The sequence below is a fragment of the Cyrtonyx montezumae genome, unplaced genomic scaffold (assembly GCF_038088225.1).
Source record: "Cyrtonyx montezumae isolate F1298 unplaced genomic scaffold, pur_monq_1.0 scaffold_3, whole genome shotgun sequence".
NCBI classification, from domain to species: domain Eukaryota; kingdom Metazoa; phylum Chordata; class Aves; order Galliformes; family Odontophoridae; genus Cyrtonyx; species Cyrtonyx montezumae.
This window is the reverse complement of record NW_027072034.1, coordinates 151054317-151081560: the sequence shown is the minus strand read 5'-3', so window position 1 is coordinate 151081560 and position 27244 is coordinate 151054317. Positions and strand designations below refer to the sequence as shown.

The following is a 27244-nucleotide window of genomic DNA, read 5'->3' as shown; positions in this document are numbered from 1 at the left end:
AAGAGGGCTCTTGTTTCAACCTGTACTGCTGAATTCCCTTCCTCCCTATCCTCCAAGTGATCTTGTTAATTAGTTAGTCTCTTATTTTATGAGTAGATCTATTTTCTCCCCTTACTCCCTCACCCTCACTCTTCGTTTTTCTTTCTTTCTTTCTTCTTTCTTTTTTTTTTTCTTTTCCTGAGGTAAAAATGTAACTAAAAGCCTTTCAGACCATCAGAAGCTAGCAAGTCTGCCCGTGATTTCCAGTTCTAATAAGCCTATTGCCTCTTAGAAAAAGGCAGGTTTCATTCTAACAGGGTTTTAAAAAGTGGTAAGACTTCTCATGCGTGAAGAAGAGATAAAGAAAGAAAAGGTCAAAGGTTCACCTGAGCTTTTTGGGCCCCAAGTGGTTAAGGCACCCAAGGGACTGGAAGGGAGCACATCTGGCTGCTGATGGCTCTTTGGCCAAATAACTCTGGACCCATTTATAATCCGCTTCACTTGGGAGTGGGCTGAGGATTGGTTTGTAGTTTGAACACTGCAAAAGCTGCAGCACAACGCTGTAACAGCTCTCTCACTCCCTTAAGTGAAAGGAATCAATACAGACTTCTTAAAGAATAGGTATATTGATGGAACAAAGGTGACATGTTCTGAAGGTTTGGAAAGGAAACGTGGACTGTGTTCTCTTTGCAAACATAAACAAGTAGTCACAGTGTATCATCTCATAGTTGAAAAGCAATATAATAAATTATATACTTTTCCACAGTTGTATTGTGAACTGTAAAAATAAGAAATTTCTTCTATTTTCTTACATTAAAAAAAAAAAATCAGAAATAAGAGCCAGAAAACGATAGTTAAAGTGAGTAGGTTCTTATGAAATCTGTTATCTTTTAAATACTTCTTTTCCAGTCATTTCTGCTAGAAGGGTAGAAAACAGCTAAGTTAATCAATGCAAAATAAGAAGGAAGAGGTTAAAAAAGTAATTAAAAAGAGCCTTTATTTTTTATAATATATTTTTAACTTTTTTAACCTCTGATTCCACTCACATTTTTCAAATATGTAAACATTCCTTTCAATTCTATCCACATTACCTACAGTCTCCTTAAGTTTATATGCACAAATGTTTTTTTTCACATGTTCGAAAGTGATTGAAGAGTAAAATGGTGCTGTCTACTTTAGATATTATAAGAAAAAATATTTTTCTGCTTATGTATTTATTTCTTGAGAAAGAAAAAAGGAAAATAAAGAGAGAAGGAAAATTTGTTCTATTTCTGTTCATGGAAACTGAGATTTTATATTGCAGTCTCACATTTGGCATGGGCTGGCACATTTGTTGGCACATACTCATGGTAAAACAAGACTTAAGTGATTCTTATAGTCTCTTTTACTAGGGGCTAATGTGTTCAAGCCTACTGCTGGATGTACACATGGCCTGCTGCTGGTGGCACCCATAGCTCATGAGGGAATAAAGGAAAAGAGTGCAGTTTTGCTGACTTTCAAATCGCTAAGGCTATGTAAAATCTGTGCCAATTTGGGCAGCAGAGCTTCCCCATGGAGAACCTTTTTTCAGAAATCTAGGTTCCTCCTCTTCACTGTTGTTTTCTGTGTGTAAATCCACTGCTATATTTTATTACATTTTATTCCTTTTTATTATTATTATTATTATTATTTTAATGTCTAAATCTGTGCTTCTTCTCTGAAGCTTCCCCATAAAGAAACCTTCTGAGGATTAATTCCTGTGCCAACAAGAAAGAGGAAAACATATTATTTCTTGTACTTTACCACAAGTAAATTAAAAGCTTGACATTGTCCTAGATCAGCTCAAGAAGCCCAGCCAGCCTAAAAATCCACAGACAGTTGAGCACTGAGAAGTCAGCATGCACTCTCTGACTGCCTACCCAAATCTTATCTGTGGATAAACTCAGTGCCTTGAACATGGGCTGGGGATGGTTGCATAGGAAGTTGTCACTAAATATTGCATTAGATTCAACAGTATATGTTCAAACATCCATATTAATATAGGATTTATACTGATGAACTCACATTAAGGTTTCTTTTGTCTTACAGATTTGGTATTATATCCCTTATATTAAGAAATTTGGGTTACGTTTTCAATCACCAGTGAATGTGAAATAAGGAGGGCTAAAGGGGTTATGTCAAGTAGTGAATTATGACATTCAGAGGTCTGCCTGATTGATCATATGTACGTGTGCAATTTGGACAGTTCAGATATAACAGTGGAAGGAGTTATCTCCAAATTCCTTGATTTCCAGTCTCTGATAGCTGCAATTTGCTTTGTTTGAGATGAATTTTTAGCATTACGAAGGCTTTTGTAATATTAGCAACCTATACAGCACAAATATGTATTTTCCTCCTGTGAAAGCAAGTCATTTTCTCTATAATATTTGTGTTAACTTTTATGAGGTGGATTAGAGGATAACTAAAGAGTGCTGATCTAAATTTCATTAAGCTGTATGCTGTGGACACAGAAAACTCCTTGTCACTGGGAACTCCACATGTGTGGTTCAGTAATAACTATTGTGGGGAGAAAGTTTGTCAATGCTTTTTGGTTTTCCTCAAAAGAAAAGAGAGCTATTCAACCATATCATATTTCTAATGGTAGGAATCAATTTGTTATTGGTGTTATCATCCTAGGAAAACCAAAACCAATTTCACTGACCTATAAGGGAGGATGGACAAAGGTTACTCTTGCATAATAAGTGATGGCAGTAATTTACATGGAGAATATATTATAATCTTTACTTTGATTGCCATAGAAAAATATTAGTATTCTCAAGGATCTCTCTATGACATTATTCTCCATAGAGATTTCACTGCCATGAATGCCTAGTTAAATGGATTTCTGTAACAGTTATGGAAAATGAATACCTGTTACTGTTTGCATGTTGATCATGGTTTACTTACTATTACATTTATTCTGAGATCTGAAGCTATAATGGAGGACATTACATAATGTAATCAATATGCTCACATTTACACAATGTTTTGCTGGAAACTGCTGCCTTTCCCAGTTTGTCTCTGCTTTTCTAGCATATCAAGTATACAGTTATGAGATGGTTCAGTTTCACCTTAGAGCTGCCAAACATTACTGTAAAGTTAATAACCCACCCAGGAAAGAGGGTGAGCGCTAGCTTCTCAGACATGGTATAAAAGGTCAGTCTGAGAATTTCAGAGGGAGCAAAGGGTCTGAATTTTAATGTCAGTATGAATGAGTCTCCCAGGTACTTTTGAAAGTCCCAGCTAAATGTTTACATAAAGACATTTTTAAATAGAATAAAATAATTGATTTTTCAGTGACTGAAGACAGATTTCTGAAAATTATATGGGCAATTTTCATATATATTTAATGACTGCAGTTCCACTTGAAGACCTTAAGCATAGCCTGTAGCCTTTGACTGAATGTTTAACTTCTGCTGAGCAAAATATGAAATAGAAATATTATTGATCTTTTAAATATTACCGTTAACTAAAGATGCATAGGAAAACATTTGCTTTTGAAAACTATCACATCTAAAAGTCAATCAAAACAACATATCTTTCAACCATCAAAGATATTTTTATCCTTCTGTGAAGCTATGTAATAATCAATACAAAAATTAAGTAAGGTTATATATTATATTTATCAGTACAAATCATATTCTGTTAAGAGATCTTTCAGTCATTAGTTCCATAGTAAAGAGAAAATTCAGCCCTCTTAAGGACTTCAGTTTGCTTCTGTGTTGTATCCAGCTTGTCAAAAATTCCTCTCCAAGAAATATATTTCCAAAATATTATTGGCCCACATTAATCTAGTGATCTGAAAATCTAATGTGACTAATTTTTGATAAATTATCTACCCTTATCCATAGAAGATGATTGAGCAAAACCCTTGGGGTTTTTTTGGAAAAAAATAAAAAATAAAAAAATAAAACTTTTCAGGCCTTAGAAGCAGTGACAAGTCGTTTTTTCACAGTTATACAATTTACAAGAGTTGTGGGTGCAGTGCTTGATCTATAAATTTTGGAGGGCTTCATCTGTATTCCGTATTTGCCACTCTGTTAACTATATGTTAACTATATGTTAAACATTTAAATACAGGGAAATCGATAAAAGTTTTTTTTTTTCCATTATCAATTATTGAGAGATATCCCTTCTATTATTGAGAAGAAAAATAATCTGAATGGAGGCCAAAATATATTGGCCAAACAAAGACAGGAAGGCTGATCTTTCTCAAGGGCAGCAAGTATTACTTGCATTACAAATGCTTGTACTATTCCTGAAACAGGCCTGATTCTGCACTGCTGAGATCAAAGGATGTTTTTCACTTCAGTTCCTTGAAGAAAGTTTTAAGTGAAGGGAAAAACAACAACAAAAGAGCCAGTTCTACATTTCAGATAGTTTGGTCCAAATCCCATAAACAAATAACAAAACAAATGAACATATCTAAGCTTGATCAAATACCTTTTTTATATTTTTTCAACTTTTTTTAAGTAAGCCATGCATGATGATGAAGAACTGAAAAAAAATTGACCTTGGAAACAGTAAAAAATCTATTGTCGATAAAGCCCAGTCAGGAATACCAAATGAATTATTCTCACTTAGTTTGTATTGACTCTGTAGGTTTTGTGCTGTCATAAACTTCAAAATGTATGGAATATATTGATTAAATTAATATATGATCTTCCTTAGTAATCAAAGCTGTAAATAATTGTTCCTGTAAAATAAGGACTAATTACATGACTGAAAAAAAGCAAGGCTGGATTTTTATGAGCTATGTGTAGTTAGTATATGAAAAATTTGCATTCAAATCAAGAATTGCATTCAAACTATTGTATTATTACTAAATGTCTCATAAAGGTTTTTATTCTCTTGTTCCTAGTTGAATTTGAAGATTTGTTTATTTAGAAAGAGTTGCAGCTGTGAAGTGAGAATGGCCATTGAACATACGTGCAAAAACTTCCTCTCTTTACTATTTCAGAGCTGCAAGAAACTAAGACCTCTGAATATCACAGAATATCAAACAGTCCTCTGGATTACAGGATACTATTGATGGATGAAGATCAGGATCGGATCTATGTCGGCAGCAAAGATCACATTCTGTCTTTGAATATCAATAATATAAGTCAAGACCCTCTTAGTGTAAGTATTTATTTTAAGAATCCAATATTTCCTTACTTTTGCATTTCTTTTTAAGACAGAAAATGTGTATTTCATTAGTTTGCAGTAGGCAGAAGTCCAGATCCACGCCTTATTGAACTGCTAGTACTTGTTTTATGTGTAATGCAAGATGAACAAACTGCTAGTACAGCTGCTCCTCAGTCACTGTCACTATTAACTTGTTTTGAAGTGACATTGAGCATGGCTTGGCCCCATAAGGAAAATTTGTTAATAGTTGATGGTTTCCACTCCTTTTGAAGATTTAAGATAATTCAGAGATGCACTTCGGAAAAAAAAAAAAAAAGAGAGAGAGAGACTGTAAGGAAGAATGTGGTACACGCTATCATTTTCAGCCCAAAGGGAAAAAAAACAACAGGGACCGAGCTGACTTTAACCTCCAACTATGTGTATTTCTGTATTTTACACTGAAGCTCAGTCTCTGAACTGTTTTTCATACTTTGTTATGGCTATGTTGTCCCCTTACTCTTCAGCTTGATAGCTGAGACGTCATCAGCTTGGTGTTTTTTGGACAGTGTGACCTTCATCTCACTGTTTTTGTGGCTGTTCCTCTCACTTGCTGAGATGCCATTTTTTAAGATCTCTCTCTGTCACAACTCCCCAGCCTGTACTAGGAACTCTTTTTATTTAAAAAAATCAAATTAATACTGAAACATTTTGAGACTCCTTTTCTATTTCCAGAGGCAAATCAAATCCAGCTTTTCTGCTTTTAAAATAAGCGTCCTGCAGAAATATTTGTTTGCTCAGGAAGTGGACTATTGAGAAATTACAGACTTTGACTCATTCACCTTCAGGTTATTACTTCTACAACAGCACCTGAAAATGTATCCTATATGCCGTGTTATACTGAATTAATCTATGGGCTTTGTTACTGAACTTCAAGACTGTCAAGGGGCAGAGAGATACAACTTGTGGTAGGGAAGTTTGATATTTAAGAGCCAAGGCTTTATTGTGTCAGCAGAGAGATAGGAGGCCCCAGTAAAGAGTGATTAAGAGCACTTACATTAGACTGTGCTCTGAATCACCCTCTGTGCACTGCTGTCTACCTGAAATTATTGTGTGGGGAGCCTGATCTGACTAACTCTCTAACTTACATATTTAAACTAAATCCAATTTTTGGGTTTATATGAATATGTCCATCTCCCTTCTAATGGTATCTGTAATGGGGCTACCTGCTTTGGTTGGAAGTAGCCAGCATGGTCTTCATGCTAACTTGGTCTGGAAGTGGTTGTGTCATGCACTGCACACCCTTAACAGGTTGCTTCTGATTCTATAGATTTTGGTAAGGTACAAAGACTTTTATGGCATAAATTTTGCTATATAACGCTATGCAATCTTTCAGCAATCAAGTTAGACATTGAAAGCCCAAAATGAAATTATAGAAAATCAGGAAGAAGCAAAATACTCAAAAGTTTTCTGGCAGTGATTGTGATCGCCCAATATCAGGCTCATAATTAGTCTCTGCTGTTCCACACATTCTTTCTCTAGTTCATTTATTTTTATAACAAATTTACTTTACTTATTTTATGCCATTTTGAAACACTACATACCTATGAACCTGTAACTTCTGCATAATAAATGTAAATTAATATATATGTTTACATATGGAGAGAGATTTTAATGCTATTACTTATATTATCTCGAGGCTAAATGTTATCAGATCATGTCACTTTTTAAACTTACAGATTGAAATTTCTAAATGATGTCTTTTCTACTCTAAAGATAAATAACAGAAGAAACTCATGGGAGTTTGAGTATAGCTCAGATAAATATTTGTACATTGTGGTGTTTGTCAGAAAGCTATCTAAATTGCAGAAAAAGAAATCAAAAAATTAATTTGAAATCTTAAAATTTTAATCAAGTTTTAGCACTAAATATGCAAACCCTTACTGTTTAATAACCATGACAATAATTGTTTACTGTATTTTTACTGTATTTTCCACTGTTAACTATTTATAGAAGTTCAGTAAAAGTACAAAAAAAAAAAAGAACAGTAATTTAGAAGATGATGAGAAATCTCACTTATTTAGAAAAATAAAATAAAATAATTAACTTATCTTCAGATTGTATAGTGATTGTAACCTATATCAGCCAAAGACCTTAGTCTTTATTTCATTTACTGCCAAGACAGAAATTATTTTCATTTATAAGTTAAAATTCTTAGAATTTAAGTGTAAAAAAAATCAGAATATTAACCTATGTAACTTGGTATATATAACAGTATAACTTAGGCAGCTGAGATTTTTTTGTTTGTGTATTATTTAAAAATAAATTCTGTAATAATTATGTTACTTAAAAAATCTTTCTTTCCACACAGATCTTGTGGCCAGCATCAGCAAACAAGGTTGAAGAGTGCAAAATGGCTGGCAAAGATCCTACAGTAAGTTATATTCTACATGTGTATCCACACACATACACAAGTTACATTCTTGTCAATGAAGTCAGAGCAGCTCGACTGCAGCCAAAAGCAAAATGAAAGAAGTGTTTATTTTGAATTTTAAATGTTCTACAGACCAAATGGCAAACTGAAATTATGAAAAGCCAGGCTATATAAGCAGAATGCACCTTCAGAATTCAATAAATTGGGAAAAACAGAAAATGAAACAAAACAAAACAAAACAAAACAAAAACAAACAAGTATGCCTTACTAGGAGAGGTGAAGAGATTCTCCAGAATCATTTGAAACAAAGACTGTCGAGAGGTTATGTTGATTCATTTTGCATGCCAGCTGATTATTCTCCCATCTGCATTCAGACACCTTCAAAAGCATCCAAATTTAGTGATAATTTCTCATTACTCTCTTTATAGAAAGTAGGTATAAATGCACTGTTCTGAAAAATACAGTGGTACAATACAGCAGATCCTGGCGTTGGTAGAGTTTTTGAAGGATGGTTTTGCACAGTATTTTCTAAAAGAATAATCTCTTGTTGGATTGTGAAGCCACAGTGCAATATTCAGTTTAATCACACAGCAAAATGCAAATGGACTTCAGTAGGTCAGTAGTGGAGAAATAGGCAAAAGCTCACAGATGATCATAAAATAGATTTCCTGCCTGTGAGCATTAAAACATGATAATGTTAATGTTGAGCCAACTTCTGTTACTCATCCATAAATCATCAGAGAATAGGGGCAAAAATACACCACGTATCTGATGCAACCTCAGAGGGCTGTCCTTAATGAAATCCTTCATTCATCTAACCACCCTTGCAGTTTTGCCATAAACAGTTTAGAAAGTGCATGGCATGCTATTGGAGCAAAATGCAAATACCCCATTCCTGTACTGTTCATCCAACCATTGGCTCCTTGCTCTGCTCCCTGAGGACTTTTCTTCTGAGGTTTCTCAGAATGTACTGCTTTTTCTAGGGCTCTTCTGAGAAAGTGTTTTGCACACAGCAAAAAAGAAAGCATCAGTATGCAGTCTGGTGTACATAAGTTAGTGCTATAACTTCACTTTTTTTTCCCTTTTCACAGACATTGTGTGGACTGGTAGTACTGCTAAGAGAAAGCTATTTTCAATACCAAGACAATACTAAAGCCTCTTTTGAGCCAAACTAAGAGAGTAATATATGAGACAATAGAAACCTTTAGGAACAACCCTCACTTTGGAGAAGTGATAAATTTTGACTGGGTTAAAGGGTCTTTCTGAGGGCATGCAGAGTTTCCTGCAGAGAAACTGAGAACAATGAGCTGCTTACAATTATGCTCCAGTTTTCAAAGGTTCTTGCAGAGTACCAGCTCCTACTGAACCAGAATAGTTTGGACTGTTTGAATGAGGATTAATTCTACAGATTTTCATGAAGATGACTGATGACGCAGTTTCCAATCCTATGCTCAAAAAAAAACACAATTCTCACTTTCTTTGTTGAAGGTTTGGATGACTGGAGATGAAGGCAGGTCTGAGATCTCAGTAAGATAATATTCAAGAAAAAAAGTCTATTTTTAGTCCAAAGAGCATTAACAGTAGATGACAGTGTAAAAAGGAAGAGCAAGAGAAGATGAGAGTATGTTGGAAAGAGAAAACTGTAAAACTGATAGTGTGAAACTGTGTGGCACTTAACAGTCTGTTTCAGTTTTCATGCTATTTTGAAGATGTTACTATTGATCTGTAAAATGAAACAATAGTTCACTGCAAACTCACTTATGTTGTTCAGAATTCTAATCATTTGGAAAGAAATTGTTTACAACAATATTGAGATCTGGACTTCCTATGTTCTTTAATTATCATAGAATCATAGAATGGCTTAGGTTGGAAAAGACCTTGAAGATCATCTAGTGCCAACTCCCCAGTAGATCCTTTTGTCTTCCTTTCTCTCTTTACAAAAAGTAATGTTTCCATTTTCTAATCACCAAATTCTTTCTCTGACAGCCACAACTTTTCAGATAATATGGAGAGCCATTTGTCAAACATATCAGCTTGTTCTTCTGGGCCCCTGTGATGCATGTCATCCAGCCCCATTGACTGATACACAGTCAGCTTCATTAGGAAGTCTTGGACTTGTTCTGCTCTTTGGGAGAAATTTTACTACCCTGACCCCTGCTAAGAGATTTGTGGAGATGAGAGGCATGGAAATCTGACTGCCAGTGAAGGCTGAGTGAAGAACTTGTTGAGTACCACAGCCTTCTCCATGTCTGTTTTAGTCAGTTCTCTCTTCTCATTTATCAGATGAGATACACTCTCCTTGGCCTGTCTTTTCTGATCAATGTGCCTCTACATTTCCTTGTTATATTTCACATCCCTTGTCAAGTTCAATATCCATACTCCTCAGAATCATGAACGTGACTAAGGCATAGTCGCTGCAGCTCAGGTTGCCTCCAGTCTTAACCTCTTCAGTGATCTCCTCTGCATTGGTGAGCAGCAGATCTAGTAATGCTTCACCTCTGGTTGGTTTGTCTACTTAGGCCAGTAAGTTATCCTTAAAGCACTCCAGGAGTCTTTGGGATTACTCCCCGTATTGTTTTCCAGGTAGTTGAAATCCTCCATCAGGACAAGAGCCTGCAAGTGTGATGCCTCTTGCAGCTGAAGCGAGAAGGCATTCTTCCCCTTGTAGAAGAACTATCTTCAGCTACAGTGGGAAAAATAAACACAAATAAATAAATAAATAAATAAATAAATGAGCAACAGAAAACAACTCAGAGGTGGGGTGAAAAAAAAGATACTGATGTAGATGTTTTTCCTTAAGGAAACTTCATAAGATTACATATTGCTTTCCTGTGCTCCTGCTTCTTCCTATTCATATACAGGGAAGTCTGTAAATGAAAATCAAATTACTGTGTAGAGATTGAAAAGCTATAGATAATATTCTCATTGCTCCTCTATAGTGCCCTGTCAATGCCTGATTCTGAGCCTAGAGAAAATGGCAAGAAAAGAAGGAAGATGTTTGCAGCTGTTCAAAGCCAGAGACAAGCAAAATTGGTAGCTGTTCTTGTGATGCAACTGAAAACAAGAATTGTTTCTATTTCCTAGATTTCCCAACATCCAATAATATTTGCCAATGTCATTTCTGTTTATTCTGTAATCCCTGCAGCATGGCTGTGGAAATTTTGTGCGGGTGATACAGTCATACAATCGCACACACCTGTATGTCTGTGGCAGTGGAGCCTTCAGCCCAGTGTGTGTGTATGTCAACAGGGGACGCAGGTCTGAGGTAAGCCTCTTTTCATCTTCTCATTTTGTGCTGGATCCCACTAGTGTTGTGCAAACACAAAAATTTGAAAATTCAAAAGGTAATGAACCAAGTAGGTACCTTTTCTGGTCTAAAACAGAAAAAGAACAGATCCATGTTTTTCTAACAGCCCTATTATGAGCAAGCAGCAAAACTAATCAAAAACCGTACTCAAATGCAATGCTTGCCTAAAATTCTAGTCATCTCAAAAGTTGGACTACATACAATGCTACTTTTTATTTGATGTTTTCTGGTGGATTAATTCCTTCTGTTTGTTGGAATTGTCAAGAACTGCTTGAAATGGTCAATTAGATAAAAAGCTTTTTATGGTTCCCAGTTGTTACTGATTCCTGGGAGAAGCACTTCTGTGGACTAACTATACATGGATAGAAGTGTTTGCTGAACATTGGTTTAATATCCATTAGATGCAATCCAAGTGTAGATAACTTTGATCTGCAGCACAATTTTTGTCCCAGGACATCCTGCCAGAATGAAGTCAGTGAGTTTTCTCTTCCACTGTGAAACCTTTCAGGGTATAAATCTAATTTTCTCTATTTTTTTTTCTTTATTCAATTTCATTGTGTGTTTTAAATATACAAAGTTCCATAGTTTAGTAAATATCTTAAAATTGTCCACATTTCACGATTTGCATGTAAAATGTTTATGTGCAAATATAATAGATAATGAAGCAACCAGAAGGGGAAAAAAAACAATTTAACCAAGACCCAGCACCACAGTAGTTTTTGGGTCAGATTCATGTCTGCAGGCACAGAGATGTATGATATATTTTTCTGTACTACATGAAAGCAGATGTGTTGGAAGATCAGCAAGTGCTGTCTGGAGTTTTGCCATGTGAGGGCAGCTTCGAAGCTGAGCTTACTGCTAGGGAAGACACTGCGAAATTCATCACTGATTTCATTGGGAGTAGGATGAAGATTCTGGTCAAGAACCACGACTACTACTATAGAGTTTTTTTGAGGGGTGGATAAATCATTGTTTTTCAACATAGGTTTACATGGAATTATTGCAGTGACTTTTGGTGGATCACTATTGGGCTCCAATATCCTTAGCAGATGATATAATCTGAATCACTGCACCTTCAGTCCTAATGGATTATCTGAGAGTAGAGGCTCATAGTCCTGGATTTAAAAGCACAGGAAAGCAGAACTGGGTGAATAAATCCATCCATCTAGATAATGGTCTGCAATAACTTCTTTTGCTCTATTTTGAAACAGGTTTACTTTTCTCAGCACTCCTATGCTAATGTATTACTCAAAAATTTTCATAAAAAATTAAAGGTGATAATTAATTAATGTAAAGTCCTTTTATCAGCTTAAATAGTACTGTCACAGGGGGCGTTGAATCTCTTTGTATTAGGGATTTTGTAAATGAGAGTTCTGTCAGATAAAAATGACATGAGTTCTCCATGTACATGAGTTCTCCATGATGGAAGATGCTAAATTTCTCAAGTTAAAAATAAGGATACACGTCTTGGAAGAGCAGAATTGGCTTCACTTTGTCTGTCTGTACAGCTACATGCCTATGATCTATTGATTAAATAAACTGCTGTTTCAGACGTCTGGAGTCTGTCAGACACTTGACTGTAGGCATTGCATGCTCAAAGCCCTTACTGTACAGTCCAACAATAGCATAACAGTCTAAAATCAAGCATTTCCTTTTGAACCAATTGCATGTGTAAGTGCATGCATAGAGAAGAATGAAGAACTATGCAATGCTGATGGGACTAGGGAACACAATTTTGCTTTTGTCAGTTCACCTTGAAATCAGTACGGTTTTCCATACACAGAAGGCTGTTTTTGCAGGTGCAGAATTGCTGTTTTAGAAAGCACACCTGTTTTTCTCTAGGTATTGCAAAACACTAAGAGTAATAACCAGCAATCCGAAGACCTAGGCCTGTTCCCCCCCCTTTGCTTTCAAAATTTCACGTAATCCCATGGAATAAGCAAAGTAATGAAACAGAACGTTGCTCTTTTCATTGAAGCAGATTTAAAAAAAAAAAACTCTTTTTTTTTTTTTTTTAACTCTGCACTCTGCTTTGGTCTTTGATAATAACTTTTAGTCACCTGAAGATATTATAATGTCAAAGTAAATGCAAACAGAAATGTAATCACTATGTGAATTAATTATAGACTAAAAAGTAGTTTAATATATATGAAAATCAAGTGCAAACCTGGAGCTAGCCTACTAGTGCAGAAATGAGCATTTTGAATTGGTAAATAGTGGTAAGTATAGTAAACATTGATTATCATCAAGCTGCATATTCATTTAGAAGTAAAACAACAACAAATACCCAAGATTATATTTGAAATTTTGTACTTACATTTTAACTTTTGTTTTAGAGAGCTTATTACAAGAGTAATAGATAAGATCTCTGTGATTAAATTAGGCAAAACAAAAGAGGGGAAAGAGAGGTAGGGGATAAAACTTCCTCCTGTAGCTGTTTTGAGTTAGCAGTCTTCAATTAGCTGTTGGCAGATGGCTGCGCCGTGATCCATGTGGTATTCCCATTTCACTAAGATTTACATTAAATATTAAAGAGAATTTAAGGATTTTCTGCCCTCAGTTTGTTTCTTTCATTCTCTTTGCAATTTTGTCATTCAGAATTTTATTATAGATCTTAAGATTGTTATAGAATGATGTTTGTTGTTTATGATAGACAGTGGCTTGCAAGAAGATGTGCTGGAGGTCTGTCTCTAGTATTACTGACAGTGTTTTTCAAGGAGCAGAAACAGAACCAAGAACATACTGCACTTTTCAGTGTGGATAGGACCTGAAAAAGGAGGAAATGCACCCAGATGGGGGATTTTTCTAAAGATATTCAGGCTGTATGCTTTTTAAGCTGTAGTCCAGGTTGCTTTGACTTTGCCAGATGTATTTCCTATTTATGAATCACAGAAAATAAAAACAAGGCTCCTCACAAAGATTCCTAAAGAGCAAAAATTTTCTGATGCAGCAGAAGATATTAATGAATCATATTTTATTATGGAACTAGAGCTGCGTGTATAATCCAAGAAATGAAACCAAAAGTAATATATATAATTCAGGATTTTTTTGAGATTTGATGGCTCAGTAGAGATCAAATGATTTATATGATCAATAAATGACAGCTGTCATAAAAGATTTTTATTTAATTTGTATTATTTTTCTAGCATCTTTATTAAAATGTTACCTAGTATAATTACCACCACATATTCATAAAATAAGTGATAAATAATTTCAGAAGCACTGGTGCAATTTCTACAGCTGTTATTGTAGACATCAGTCAACCTCCACAATGCATAATTGAGTGAGAGTGGACAATTTTGTGTTTCAATGTCTTAAATTTGTAACAAGAGTCTAGAAAATAACTGGGTTTCTACAAAGATGATGCTGATGATGAAGAAATAGTTCCACGCAACTGTGAGCACTGTTAATGTTGGTAAAATCACATTACATGTGACAAAATGAGAAAGTGACATACAAATCTACATTTCAGGAACAAATCTTCAAGATTGACTCCAAGTGTGAATCAGGAAAGGGACGTTGTTCTTTCAACCCAAATGTGAACACGGTGTCTGTTATGATCAGTAAGTAAAAGTATTCCAAGATGCTAAGACTTAATTCCATAGGATTGTGGATGGTGAGGAATGGCAGGGTGCTAGAGATGAGCTGGTCACAGGATTCAGCCTCCAAAAAGGAGTCCTTTGTGTCTATGTTAATAGGCAGAAAATTTGTACTCACCCTCATTACAAGTTTTACATGAAGCTAAGGATTGATGTACAAATGAAATAAGAAATAAGCTGTTAAAAGAAAGAGAAACAGAAGACAAAAGTTTGTCTCTTTTCCAGCTCTACATTTTTTCCCAGAGTTAGTTTCAACTTCCTATTACCCTGTCTAGCTTCTTCTGTTTGAACACTTTCTGACCCTGATCATCGTAGACAGCACTTGTGTCTCATTTAATCATTTGTAAAAACTCAGAGTACTGAGGGAAAAAAAAAGCCTGAAGACAACAATTAGTTTGATTTTCATTTTTGTTGTCATCTCTGTGGTAGAGCCCACTATCGCAAGTCTGTTCATTCTTCACTTGGCTTTATACCCAACCACTGCTGCTATTTTTCTTCCATATAAAAGACAAGAAACTGATACAACTGTCACATCTCAACTATTCTTGTGAATTGGTGGTGACTGTACTCAGCAACTGTGAGATATCCCCCATAAAAACAACTACCCCAGTGCTAATTGACCACCAAAGTGAAATCTCAAAGGGAATATAGGCTTTGAATAACTCAAGACTCAATGCAGACAGAAGGAAAAATGTGTGTAAAACAGTGCAGCTCAGCTTCAAGTTTATATTGGGTGTTTTGCATTGTTCTGACAATGTGAAGCACCTTCAAAAGGAGTCAGAGAGTAAACTTTACTTTACTATAATTAAAGTTTAGTTAATTAAGCAATGATTAGATCCTCTTAGTCCTATTTTATCACCACTGATGCAGGGTAATGTTGGCCCTACCACTGGTCCTCTCTACCTGGCATGCCTCATTTCATATTTGCATCACATTTGTTAACTTCTAATTCCAAAACCAGATTTTTAATTCCACATTTTCAACATTTGCTTTGATCTTTGCTGTATTTTTGACCATGAAAAGGAACAGAAGTTGCATAGATTTTTCAGGCTTTCTTTAGCAACGGCAATTTGTCACACACAGACACTAGATGTTTTGCCCAAGGTTTAGGAAGGAGCAACATGTGGTGTTTCTGCCATTTGGCATTCACTGGAATGGATTGATGTAGATATTTACTTGAAATTTTGAGTCTCATAAAGCTTAAGGAAAATATCATATAGTCTGTCTTACATAATCTGTTTGAAATATATACACTTTAATTCCTCATTACAAATATTTTTAGTGAAGGAGACACAGAGATATGAACTGAAAGCCTTTAGAACACAGGGAAATTCTACCTAGTTATTTCTCTGAACCTTGACTACACTTATATCTTTATCTTTTCACTGATCTTGCTGTGTAAAGTAAATGTTTGTTTAAGGCCAGTGATGGATTAACCACAGCTACTTATTGCTGCTCTGATAGTGTTATATGAATCTTTAAATGTCATAAAAGAATAAATATAATATAATTTATAAATTCCTTCAATATTTTATGAAAATCTACTGAAGTACTTCATTTCTGAACTACTGCATATATAGTATGCTGATTTTCCTCTTTTTTTTTTTACAGTATATCAATGGTAGCTTTATTCATCTTAGTAGATTTTTACATTATCTTCCTTGATCTATCTCAGAAGAAACCTTCCTGGGGGTTTAAACTGTCTTTTATGACATAATTCATTGGCAAAGTTTAAATTGTTCTGCAGAGGTCACATTCTTTTTCAAAACAGTCTCACAGACTGAGTTTTGTACTTTCTCTTGGAAGTGCCTATTACTGCAAAGATCAATTACTTCTAAAACTTCAATCTCGAATGAATTTTTTTCTCAATTCCCATACTAGAGAAGGGAAGATTTTGGAAATTACAGCGTGAGTTAAAATACAGGACCATATACGGAGTCCGTGTATTGGACATTGAGCATTCTTCTGGAGGAGAAATTCGTTCCTCTCATTTAAAAACATAGAAAATAATGCCAGACTGGGTAACTATCCCACAACAAAAGGAGCATTTTAAAATATAGCTGCAATTTCTTGACAATTTGAGGCATTGCCAGCCTCCTGCCTTAGCATAAAACCTGACCCTAGATTAAGATAGGAAAGCTGATTCATCCTTAGGAGGAAAATGATACCATAACAACAAATTTGAACTTGCTACAGTTTGCCATTGTACAAAGACATTTTTACATCAAAGCCACAAAAATTCTACTTTGAAGAAGCTTGGCAAAACTAATGTGCATGGTACGTCTCTGAGATATTTATAATCACAGACATACATCTCCAGTTGAGTTATTCCCTCAGTAACAAAAAGAAGCAGTGTGAACGAGTTGTTCTTTGCAGACCTAGTGCTGTGTGGAATTTAAGAGTTTAACCAAAAGGAAGCAGAGCTGACAGATATCTGATACACAATTAACAAGCAGACATTAGGAATGTTGAAGGCATAACTAATAGTGTTGATATGTAATAGGATTAACATTTCTTACTGTAGCACTATTATTAATGTGGATGTAGATGTGCATAAGACTGGACTTAATGATTCATGAATACAATAAGCTTAATCTTTTCCACCCAATTTATTTCATAGTAAAAATAAAGCCCTGACGGTTTGAGGCCATGAGGCGTCAAATACAAAATCAGCTTTAAACTAGTATAGATCTAACATCATTCTGCTGATATATGTTCAGGAGGTAAAGGCTTCACAAACATGCATTGTTTAAATCTCCTGTGCATAAATCTTGTCTTTGCTGGGAGAAAGGAGAACAAAAGAGTGGAAGCAATATCTACTGGCTGCTCTACAGAGGTACAGTTTGGGCTGTAGACAGCAATTGGAAAATGGAATCTCCAGAGTTTAAATTATCTCATGAGCCAAAAGTCCTTCATATTGATGCACACATGCACATACTCACACACATACATAAGCATAAAAATAGCCTCAAGTCTTTCTGAAACTGTGACTCTTGCCAGTTTGACCACACTCTCTGGGTAGTCCAAGAATTCAGACAAAAACATAAATCAAACAGCCCAGCTGTATTGGAATGTGTTCAGCCACCACTCCCACTCTGAAGCTTAGAGTTTATTTTAGCTACTGTTCTATATTCTGGGGCTTCACTGCCATTAGTCAGTGGAAACTGTTTGGTTATTCACAGAGTGGAAAATGATAGTATATGTAATTATAATTACAGTTTTACATAGAAACATAGAATGGTTTGGGTTGGAAGGGACCTTTAGGATCATCTAGTTCCAACCCCCTGATATAGGCAGGGATACCTCCCTCTGCACCAGGTCGCTCACAGCCCCATCCAGCCTGGCCTTGAGTGCTCCCAGGGAGGAAGCATTCACAACCTCTCTGGGCAGTGTGTTCCAATGTTTCACTACCCTCAAAGTAACCAGTTTCTTCCTGATGTTTAGTCTAAATCTACCCTCTTCCAGTTTAAAGCCATTTCTCCTCATCCTGTCTCTGCATGCCCTCATAAAAAGTCCTTCTCCAGTTTTCCTGTAGGCCTACTTCAGGTGCTAGAAGGCTATTGTAAGGTCTACTCGGAGCCTTCTCTTCTCCAAGCTGAAAAGCAGCCTGTCCTCATAGTGGGGGTGCTCCAGCCCTCTGATCATCTTTGTGATCACATGTATGTATTTATGCACACATACACAAACACATATATACAGTCTGACTGAAGAACAGTTTTCTGCCATTCACAGGGAGCAGACGTTCATATCTCTGTTAATGTAGGAATTTGCATGTCTAATTCTGTTCACACGTAATGATCATTTACTCAGAATTGAGCACACCATATGAGGCAATTATTCCTCCACATAGTTCTGCATATAGTTCTATAATAAGATTGTCTAGAATCTGTAATACTGAAGTCAGCTTAAAACTACCTGAGGCAAACTTAAAATAATGTTGGTATATACTAGCACCAGTCCATTAACTGAAATAGATGTTGTGCCAGTTTACTCCAGCAAAGAACTCAGCCCGATCATTTTGTCTACTTCCATAACAAAAAACCTTGTTTTTTTTTAAGCACTTAAAAAATTGAATGTGACACTTTCTGATAACACTAGCCTGATTTTGCAGTGGTCTATAGTTTTGAATGTTCCACAACTAAATTTATCTCAAAGAACTGTTCTCCACATACCTGTCTCCCACTATCCTGTATTTATCTGTATGGACTCCTTTGAAAATAAAGAGTAGACAAGTTTAAAAGTGAAAGTAGATTAGTCAATACATATTTCCCAAAAGCCGTACAGTATATTCAATTTTGCTCCTCCATTTCAATTCGTTGCAGATGAAGAGCTTTTTTCAGGAATGTATATTGATTTCATGGGGACGGATGCAGCCATTTTTCGGAGCCTGACCAAGCGGAATGCAGTGCGAACTGACCAGCACAACTCCAAGTGGCTGAGTGGTAAGAAGCCTTTGTTTTATCAAGGCCTCATGAGTTTCACCAAGATTCTCCTTTGTTCCATTTGAAATAAGGAGCTTGTCTTTTAAAAAAGCTTTTCTGAATTTAGCTTATGAAGTGTAACCATGAAGAAATGTATGGAAATGCACACTGCAGACAATGCAGAACTGTGAAGGACTCAATGTGGGAGCCAGCCACCTGATGCCTTGTTCTGCATTATGACTAAACTAGGCTGTTTGATGGGAAGTATATGAAAACTTTTCAAATAGCAAGTTGTCAGACAATCTGACTTCTAAGGAAGTGCCTTCACCTCTAATGCATAAAATGTTGCTGTATATTAGGTTTCCTGAGGTTCTCCCTTCAATTTCCATTATATTTTAGCACAGGAAGTTGCCAAAAATAAGTGCAGGTACCAACACCAGTAGAACTGGTGTCCTAGTAAAGCATTGCAATAAACTAGTACATAGTGACTAGCATTTCACAGTGTGCACTTACGGGAGAATGCTGGTAACAGCACTGGTGTAATTTGTCTCTTAAGTCTGTTCATGTATTTCAGAGATCGTACACTCACAATTACACATTTCTATAATTCTTCTCTCTCTGTAGAGCTCCTTTGCAGTGTTTTGCCTGAACACTTGACTGTGTTTATCTACCTTTTATTATGGACTCAAATGCTATTCAAGCCTTTACATATCCTGCTCTTATCAGTATTTCAGGAGTTATGTTCCTATAATTTACGAATTGTTACAGCACTTTACATATAAATTTCCTACTGAGGTTTAAATACCTTACTTTTGCTTTTTGCCTCAATGAGTCTTTCCTGGAATGCCTGTGATAGTACACTGATTCTTCCCTTTTCTTCCTTTAAGTCTGTAAATCCCTGTTGTAAACTAATACTCCTGCTTCTACACATGAATCACTTTTCTAGAAATCTGATGTGGGATAAAATATGAGGCAGCAGAAATGTAATGCTGCCAGCTTTAAACTATTTGCCCACTGATATATGATATGTACAGACAGGAGGCCAGAGTGTATAGCTTAGCCTACCACAGCAGTACCTCTATATATCATGTTTCCTTGAAGCCATCAGTAAATGTCAAATCATTAATTGCTTATACTAATACAGCTTTTGGTTTCGTCTCTTTGGTACTCCTTCATTTCAGAGCCTATTTTCGTAGATGCTCATGTCATACCAGATGGCACTGACCCCAATGATGCCAAAATCTACTTCTTCTTCAAAGAGAGACTGACAGACAACAGTGGCAGCACCAAGCAAATTCACTCAATGATTGCAAGAATATGCCCAGTAAGAACTATTTTATTTGCCAGGTTCTGGGACAAGCTGCTCATAAGACATGATAAGCTAAATGACTTGTTCATTAAAATGATTGAAAGGCCTCTGATTAATTTTCAAAATTAATTTCTGGTTTCTGCTTCCACGTTCGTAACAGATATTATTGAATGCATAGCAAGAGTCTGAAGCTGTTATGTATATCTGTATATGTATCATGTATAATGACATGGAAACTGAGAGATCCAAGAATTTGTGTATTTCTCTGACTGGCTCAGGATAGTTACCAGTGTTGAATTTCCAAACTTTCTATACTTGGCAGGAGTCGGCTGTATTCATTGCTTAGAAAAACTAAATTATGAAACAGCAGTCTTTCGTATGTGCACACTCAAAATCTTTGAAGCATGTTGGAAATATCAGAATCAAGCATATAAATACGTTAATTTAACGTTCAAATATTGCTTTGTCTTTTTCACTGCTTGTCCTTTTTGAGTTCATGCACTGATATACGACTGAGTGTAACCATAATGTGCATACTTTGAATGTGAATACAGCCACTCCTCTGCAGTATTATTTTTCAGTCACACCATTCTTCATTGTCTCCACTTCTTTTTTCATATTTGTAATCAACAGTATATGAAAATTGATTGAAACAACTGTGAGTATCTCTGTTAAACTGGATTTCTTTATTGAGAGCAAAATTATAAATGCACAGTTACTGCTAGAATTTTCATTCCTTCCTTTGGAATGGTTCGGGAAGAAAATTGTGACTGTTTGTTTATTCTCCATCTTTCATCTGGATCTTCTTTGAAACTGCTTTTTGATGTTGTACAAGGGTGTGAGGGTGTGTTTGGACTCCATTAATATGGCTCTGGCAGTTTGATGACCCATGTGATCTGTTTTATAATCTCTGTTTTCTATATTTTTGTGAAGGAGTGCAAAGGCCTTTTTGAGCATTTTGCAAGACATTTCACACTATTACAGCTGTATTTGTTATTGTTACATTCATAATGAAGCCCAGATGATTTTGGAGGCGCCTCAGCCTGTTTAGACTTACACTGAAGTCAGTGGCAGAATCCCAAAGACAATGAAAACAAGTTTGAGCCAGTCGTGCTTGCATATTTGTATACTTGTATACAATCATATTCATATAACAACACATTTGAGACAGGCCACATATGCTAGTAAAGCAGTGCCAAAAGAAACCCCATGAAGGACCTCTTATGGGTAGCCTCAGAAGTCTGATTAACAGCTATATGAGCACCACTGGAGTACGTGCAGCATTTCAAAATAACATGTGCCCAGCTTCTACATTATCCTTTTTTCATTCTCTTTGGTGACATTGTGATATGCCATTTGGAAGATGCTGCTGTTACCTAAGGTGTTCACCAGCAGAATGAGGCTGAACAATTTGTTTTAGCAATTTCCTACTCCACTGTGTTTTAGAGAGAGACAGTGAGAGCTCTGAAGAAGCTGTGAACAGGCTAGTTCTGGGCCAAGCTATCAGGGCTTGCAACAATGCAAAGCCAGCTTGATCCATAATAGCCATCATTTCTTAATTTAGTTTAGAGCATTCACCCCATGGGCCAGGATAGATTAATAGAAGCTATTCTGCTGTCAGATCTAGAGGAAACATCCCTATATAATTTACTGTTACTGGTAACAGCAATAACACTGTGAACAAATATAATTCCAGAACTATGATTAGAGTTTAGCATGTAGAGTATTGTGAATGCTCAGTTAATCAATAGCATAGACTTCTCCACACTAAGTGACCATGAGTACTACAGACACTCAAGAGTCAGCTCCAGCCATATACACATACATCGTCAGCACAGCACCTTCTGCCCAGCCCTCCCAAGCCTTCAGCCCACAAAGCCTGCTTAGAAAATTAGCTCTTTGCTGTTGAGTATTTTGATGAAGTCATTTGATTTAGTCCTAACTATTTTTTATATAGGATGTAACTGTATAAACCTCTAGATTATGGGATTAAATTAACCTGAAGAAAATGTGGGAAAACCCAGTAAAATATTATCTCTGTTGTATTTTATTTTTCTGAAAACATTATTCCTTTCCAGAATGATACAGGTGGTCAGCGTAGTCTTGTGAACAAATGGACTACATTCCTGAAAGCCCGACTGGTGTGCTCAGTAATGGATGAAGATGGAACTGAAACATACTTTGATGAACTAGGTATGATAAGAACATATCCAAAAGGTTTTATCTAAGTTCTGCACCCTATACATACTGTTTTACACATTTTTGAAGCTCCTGCAACTCCTTGATGAATAGAGAGCTGGAGTGCTCAGCCTGGAGAAGAGGCTTACAGAGGGGATCTCATCAATGTCCTCAAGGGAGATGGCAAAGGGGATGGAGCCAGGCTCTTTCAGTGGTGCCAAATGCCAGAACAAGAAGCAGTGGGCACAGACTGGAACATGAGAGTTTCCATTTGAATACCAGAAGCATTTCTTTACTGTGCAGGTGACAGACCTTTGGCACAGGTTGCCCAAAGGCTGCACAGTCTCCTCCACAGAATCTTACAAAGCTGCCAGGACGTTGTCCTGGGCACCGTGCTCCGGATGTCTCTGCTGAAGCAGGGACAGATGGACCCAGAGGGCCCTGTCCATCTCAGCCATTCTGGGATTCTGTGAAAATGTTGACACTGAAAAGTTGTCCCTGTAGAAATCCATGGCAAAAATCCCCTTACCTGGAAAAGAAATTTTACCTTTTTGTAAATTTCTCCAGGTAAATATCAGCCTTCAGAACTTCTCAGTGCTTAGCATCTAACCACTGTTTTTTAGAGCTGTCATGTGCCGATCTATTCCTCTTCAACAATGCAGCAGGAAAACTACTTTTTTTTTTTTTTGCATGACAAAATCCAGGAGCAATACAGAATACGAGACAATGTTCTCAGTGTGAGCAGTAAGAATATAGCTGCATCTGGAAACACAGAAAAATCTGAGGGAGATTTCATGTATAAGAGTGTAACACTGCCAATCCTGCATAGTGAAGTCTTTTGCTTTTCACATATTTGAAAGAATATTTAAAAATTCCTAATGAAGGAGACACTTTAATTAATGGAAAGCTGAAGAATATATTCTCTTTATAAAAAGGTCAAATAGTTCAGGTTTTTTCAGTTAAAATAAGCTTAAGAGCTGACTTGATTATAGTAAAAGTCTTGAAGATGGTAGTATTTTTTATTTAAATGTAAAAAAAAAAAACACAAAAAAACAATGATCAAAAGATGAGAGGTAAAAGTAAGGAAGTTCAGATCAGTGAGTAGGTCCAGTTTTGCCGAGTAGAGTTAATAAATCCCTACACAACATAGGCTGGCAGGTTTACTTGCCTTTACTGCAGAACTATATGCTATTCCTATAGTGTTGAAAATGAGCTAAGGATAGGGCATCTAGGGTGTGTACAGGATGATAAAACACCTAATTATCCTCCTTTGGATTATATTTGTCTGAGGGAACTCATCGTCTGACCTGCTGCCACTTAAATATTTGACTACTGCTAAATAACCTGCTGAAATGAGGTCTAGCTCTGAGTGGAATGTGAGACATGGGTGCTGTGCATATTTGAAAATCTTTGTCTTCTGTCTTCATAGTGCTAGATGGTGTGAGTTAATTTCTAACTCTGTTTCTGCAAAGTTTATGCATATGGTCTATTCATGTGATAAATACATTGTTTGGTCGTTTTTTTTTTCAAGTCTGAAGCAAAACTACCACTGACTTCAGCAGGAATAAAGTCTTAATTTAAATTGGAAAACGAAGTTTTTATCAGTGTTCAAAAAAAGGGTTTTCTTTTTCTTTTTTTCTTTTTTTTTCAGAGGATGTGTTTCTTTTGGAGACAGATAACCCCAGAACAACGCTTGTGTATGGAATCTTTACAACATCAAGGTAAGTGGTTCTGAGCCACTCAACTCTGCATGAAAGCTGAACAAGATAGTCTATGGTCAAGGCTGTGCTGTGCAACGTTGTGTGTCACCCGTGATCTATATTTGCATGCAGGAATAACAGCCTCAGTTAGCATTACTATTGCTACAGTATGTGCCCTGTGCTGCATGGCCCAAGCTGCTCCCTAGCATAGTGACAGCTGACACTGGCATTTCTGTGCAGGGCCACTTGTTACTGATCAGCAGCAAAAGGCTAAAGGACTTCAAAGCAGGGAACTTGTGTAGCATCTGAAAGTGCTTAACACCTCCTGAAGAACAGGCAGCACCCTGAAGGATCAAACCTGGAATTCTTGCAGGAATTCATACAAATCATTTCCAGTCTCTCAGCTGGCAGATGATCGTACAGATGGCAAATAACCCACGTTGGCTTCAGTGAGCTGTAAAAAGACAAGCTTATACGGTGTTTGGTGACATCCTTGCTACTTTAAGCTACCCTTTATCAGTAGCATTCACTTATTTGTCAAGTTTAGAAAGCAATCAGTGAACTCCCAAGGGAAGTGGAAGTAGCAAGTGTGGCTTACTATGCTGAAACTCTCCACAAAGACAGATCTAACAAATCTACCATCTCTACATTTATTTATCTTCGCTTTTTTTCTTGCCCTCACCACCTGCAAGTAGCAAGGCGGGGGGGGCGGGGGGGGATGGGGGGCTGGAGTAAGTGGGAAAATTTCAATTTCATTTCATTTCTTTGATCAAATCAGCAGAGATTTTAACTTATTCCTTACAGTTCCTTTAAAGTTAATTTCCAGTTAAATAGTCCTTAGATGAGAAAAATATTTGATCTTGATAAACTTTTCTGCCTTTTTCATGTGAATCTGCATTCTCAAATGTGTGAACCAGCCAGGAAAATGTGACATTGTAATACTGAATTGGGAATAAAAAGATTCCATAACTTGTAAACATCTGGTACTGTCTATATTTTATGATTCCTTCTACACAAAAAGAAAAAAATGCTGAGGTTATGTTTAGCAGTAAAACCACACTTATGGTTAGGTTGTGGATATAACATGCCTGAATTGGAAACTCTTATACCTAATTCTCCTGGAATTCTTGAAGTGGAAGTGAGGTTTGGTGTTGCAGGACCATATAAGGTGACAACAAAGAAAAATTCCAAAGAAAAATTAACTTATTCCTGGCTCTTAAGCTGTATTCACTTTCTACTGAAGCTTTTACAATCACATGCATTCCTGTAATCATGAACCACGTAGTTTATGGTTTCTTTATTGTTGGTGGTGGGATATTGTATATGTTACATAGTCAAATAAAATGTTCATCATTGTTTTTACTCCTTTAGTTTTTCCTTTTTCTTCACCTCTGTAGACCTCTAATTCATAACAGTACCAAGAGAGATACATCCCATCGAATAATAACTATTAGTACTTTTATCAAGACCATACTGAAGGAAAATAAGCAATACTGAGACAAATCATCTTGGTGGCATAATTTGCTGCAAATCTAGTGGAAAGCATCTGAAATGATTAAATGCATTTAAAAATAAATAATAATAAAAAAAAACCTTGAATGCCTACAAAAATTTCCACAAATATAATCCATCTAAAAGGTTCTTCCTGCTAATATATATATAGCTGAGAGCAATGTGGATTGCTGGATAATCTGTAGCTCTTAGATTGTTTAGGCACTATGTAAATGCATATTTGAAAATTTTATGTTTTCTTCTAGAGTGATTTTTTCTTCATTGTTTGAAAACAGTTACTTAGATTACTTTTGTCCTGCAGTTGATATCAGACACATTTTAGACTGTTTGGCACTTCCACTTTACTGGGATAAATATCCTAAATCTTATATGCAATGAAAGCTTAAAAAAAAAAAAGAGAGAGAAAGATAATTAATTCACAGCAATAGGTCTTAGCATTTCCCTAGAGTTATTCCTGTGATGCTTTGCATGGTCACTGTGTGCTGGAGGCCATTTAAGGCTTGTACTGTTTGAGAAGATATCAGACCATTGCTGGACCCATAACAGTGCTAAAAAACATACTTGCCTCAAATGGGACCCCCTTGTTTCTCTTCAGGAAGCTTTATACTTCAACTCCCTTTGAGGACTGCATCAGAGTATAATACTCTTACAGCCACAAACTGTCCCCATTTTACTTAGAACTACTAGCAACTAATTGTAGTGATTTAACCATTTTTAATTGTGCTGGATGTTTTGATTAACATTTTAGCCATGGATTTTAGGAGGCTTATGGTGGTCTTGTGTTTAATATATTGATAGTGACTTCCGGAAATCTCTGCTAAGCTTAGCAGCACAAAGTTTATAAAACTGTTGTCTCACTTGAGTCAGCAGTGTTTTTGCCACTGATTTGACTGGGGTCACATTATATATTTTTTTAATGTCAACATTTGAAAATTTTCTTACTCCTACCACAGAGGTAAAGTCCTTCCCCCTCTTTTCAGTTCAAAAATATTGCTCAGTTGTAAAGGGTAATGGTGTATCCTGAGAAGCTAGATCAGTTAATTTAAAGTCCATGCTATAGAAGTATTAAATTGTATTATGATATTTTAGAAGTATCTTCCAGCATTGGAATGTACAAAATAATGGAAAATCTAAAGAAATATTGGTAGGTTAAAATACTAACTTTTTCCTACTGTTTTCCAGCTCCATTTTTAAAGGCTCAGCTGTGTGTGTGTATCATTTATCTGATATCCAAACTGTGTTCAATGGGCCGTTTGCACACAAGGAGGGCCCAAACCATCAGCTGATTCCATATCAGGGCAGAATTCCATACCCACGACCTGGCACTGTAAGTACATAATATGTTTATAAAGGCTTGCCAATTACTTCTCTTTGTTTAATACATGAATAGATATTATTTATTCCAGAACGGTCTTTATGTGACTATGGCATTTAGTTACAGTTCAGAACAATTTTATTTGCTTCTCACCTTACCACTCAAATCATGCAGTATCTGGGAGTCTTCCAGAAAAAAAACTTTCATTGTCATGTAAGATATTAATCTCTGTTGTTCTTTCTGCTCAAAGATGGTAAGAGCTATTTCACTAAATAACAGTCAGATGTTTTGCATGTACATTTACATTTTGAGTGTAGGATTTAGTAAAAGATAATTACATAAATAAGCATACAAAGACAGCATTGTGAG

The 27244-nt window shown here is 36.1% G+C and overlaps 1 protein-coding gene across 1 annotated transcript in view; it reads left to right on the top strand.

Moving 5' to 3' along the window:
- SEMA3C (semaphorin 3C) overlaps positions 1-27244 on the top strand; it is a 117036-nt gene that overhangs the window by 63016 nt on the left and 26776 nt on the right. The window contains exons 3-11 of the mRNA XM_065743667.1: positions 4958-5118; positions 7472-7534; positions 10680-10799; positions 14314-14404; positions 18763-18882; positions 20043-20185; positions 22249-22363; positions 24000-24069; positions 26743-26887. Coding sequence (XP_065599739.1) covers positions 4958-5118; positions 7472-7534; positions 10680-10799; positions 14314-14404; positions 18763-18882; positions 20043-20185; positions 22249-22363; positions 24000-24069; positions 26743-26887 — 1028 coding nt within the window. The remainder of the gene's footprint in view (positions 1-4957; positions 5119-7471; positions 7535-10679; positions 10800-14313; positions 14405-18762; positions 18883-20042; positions 20186-22248; positions 22364-23999; positions 24070-26742; positions 26888-27244) is intronic.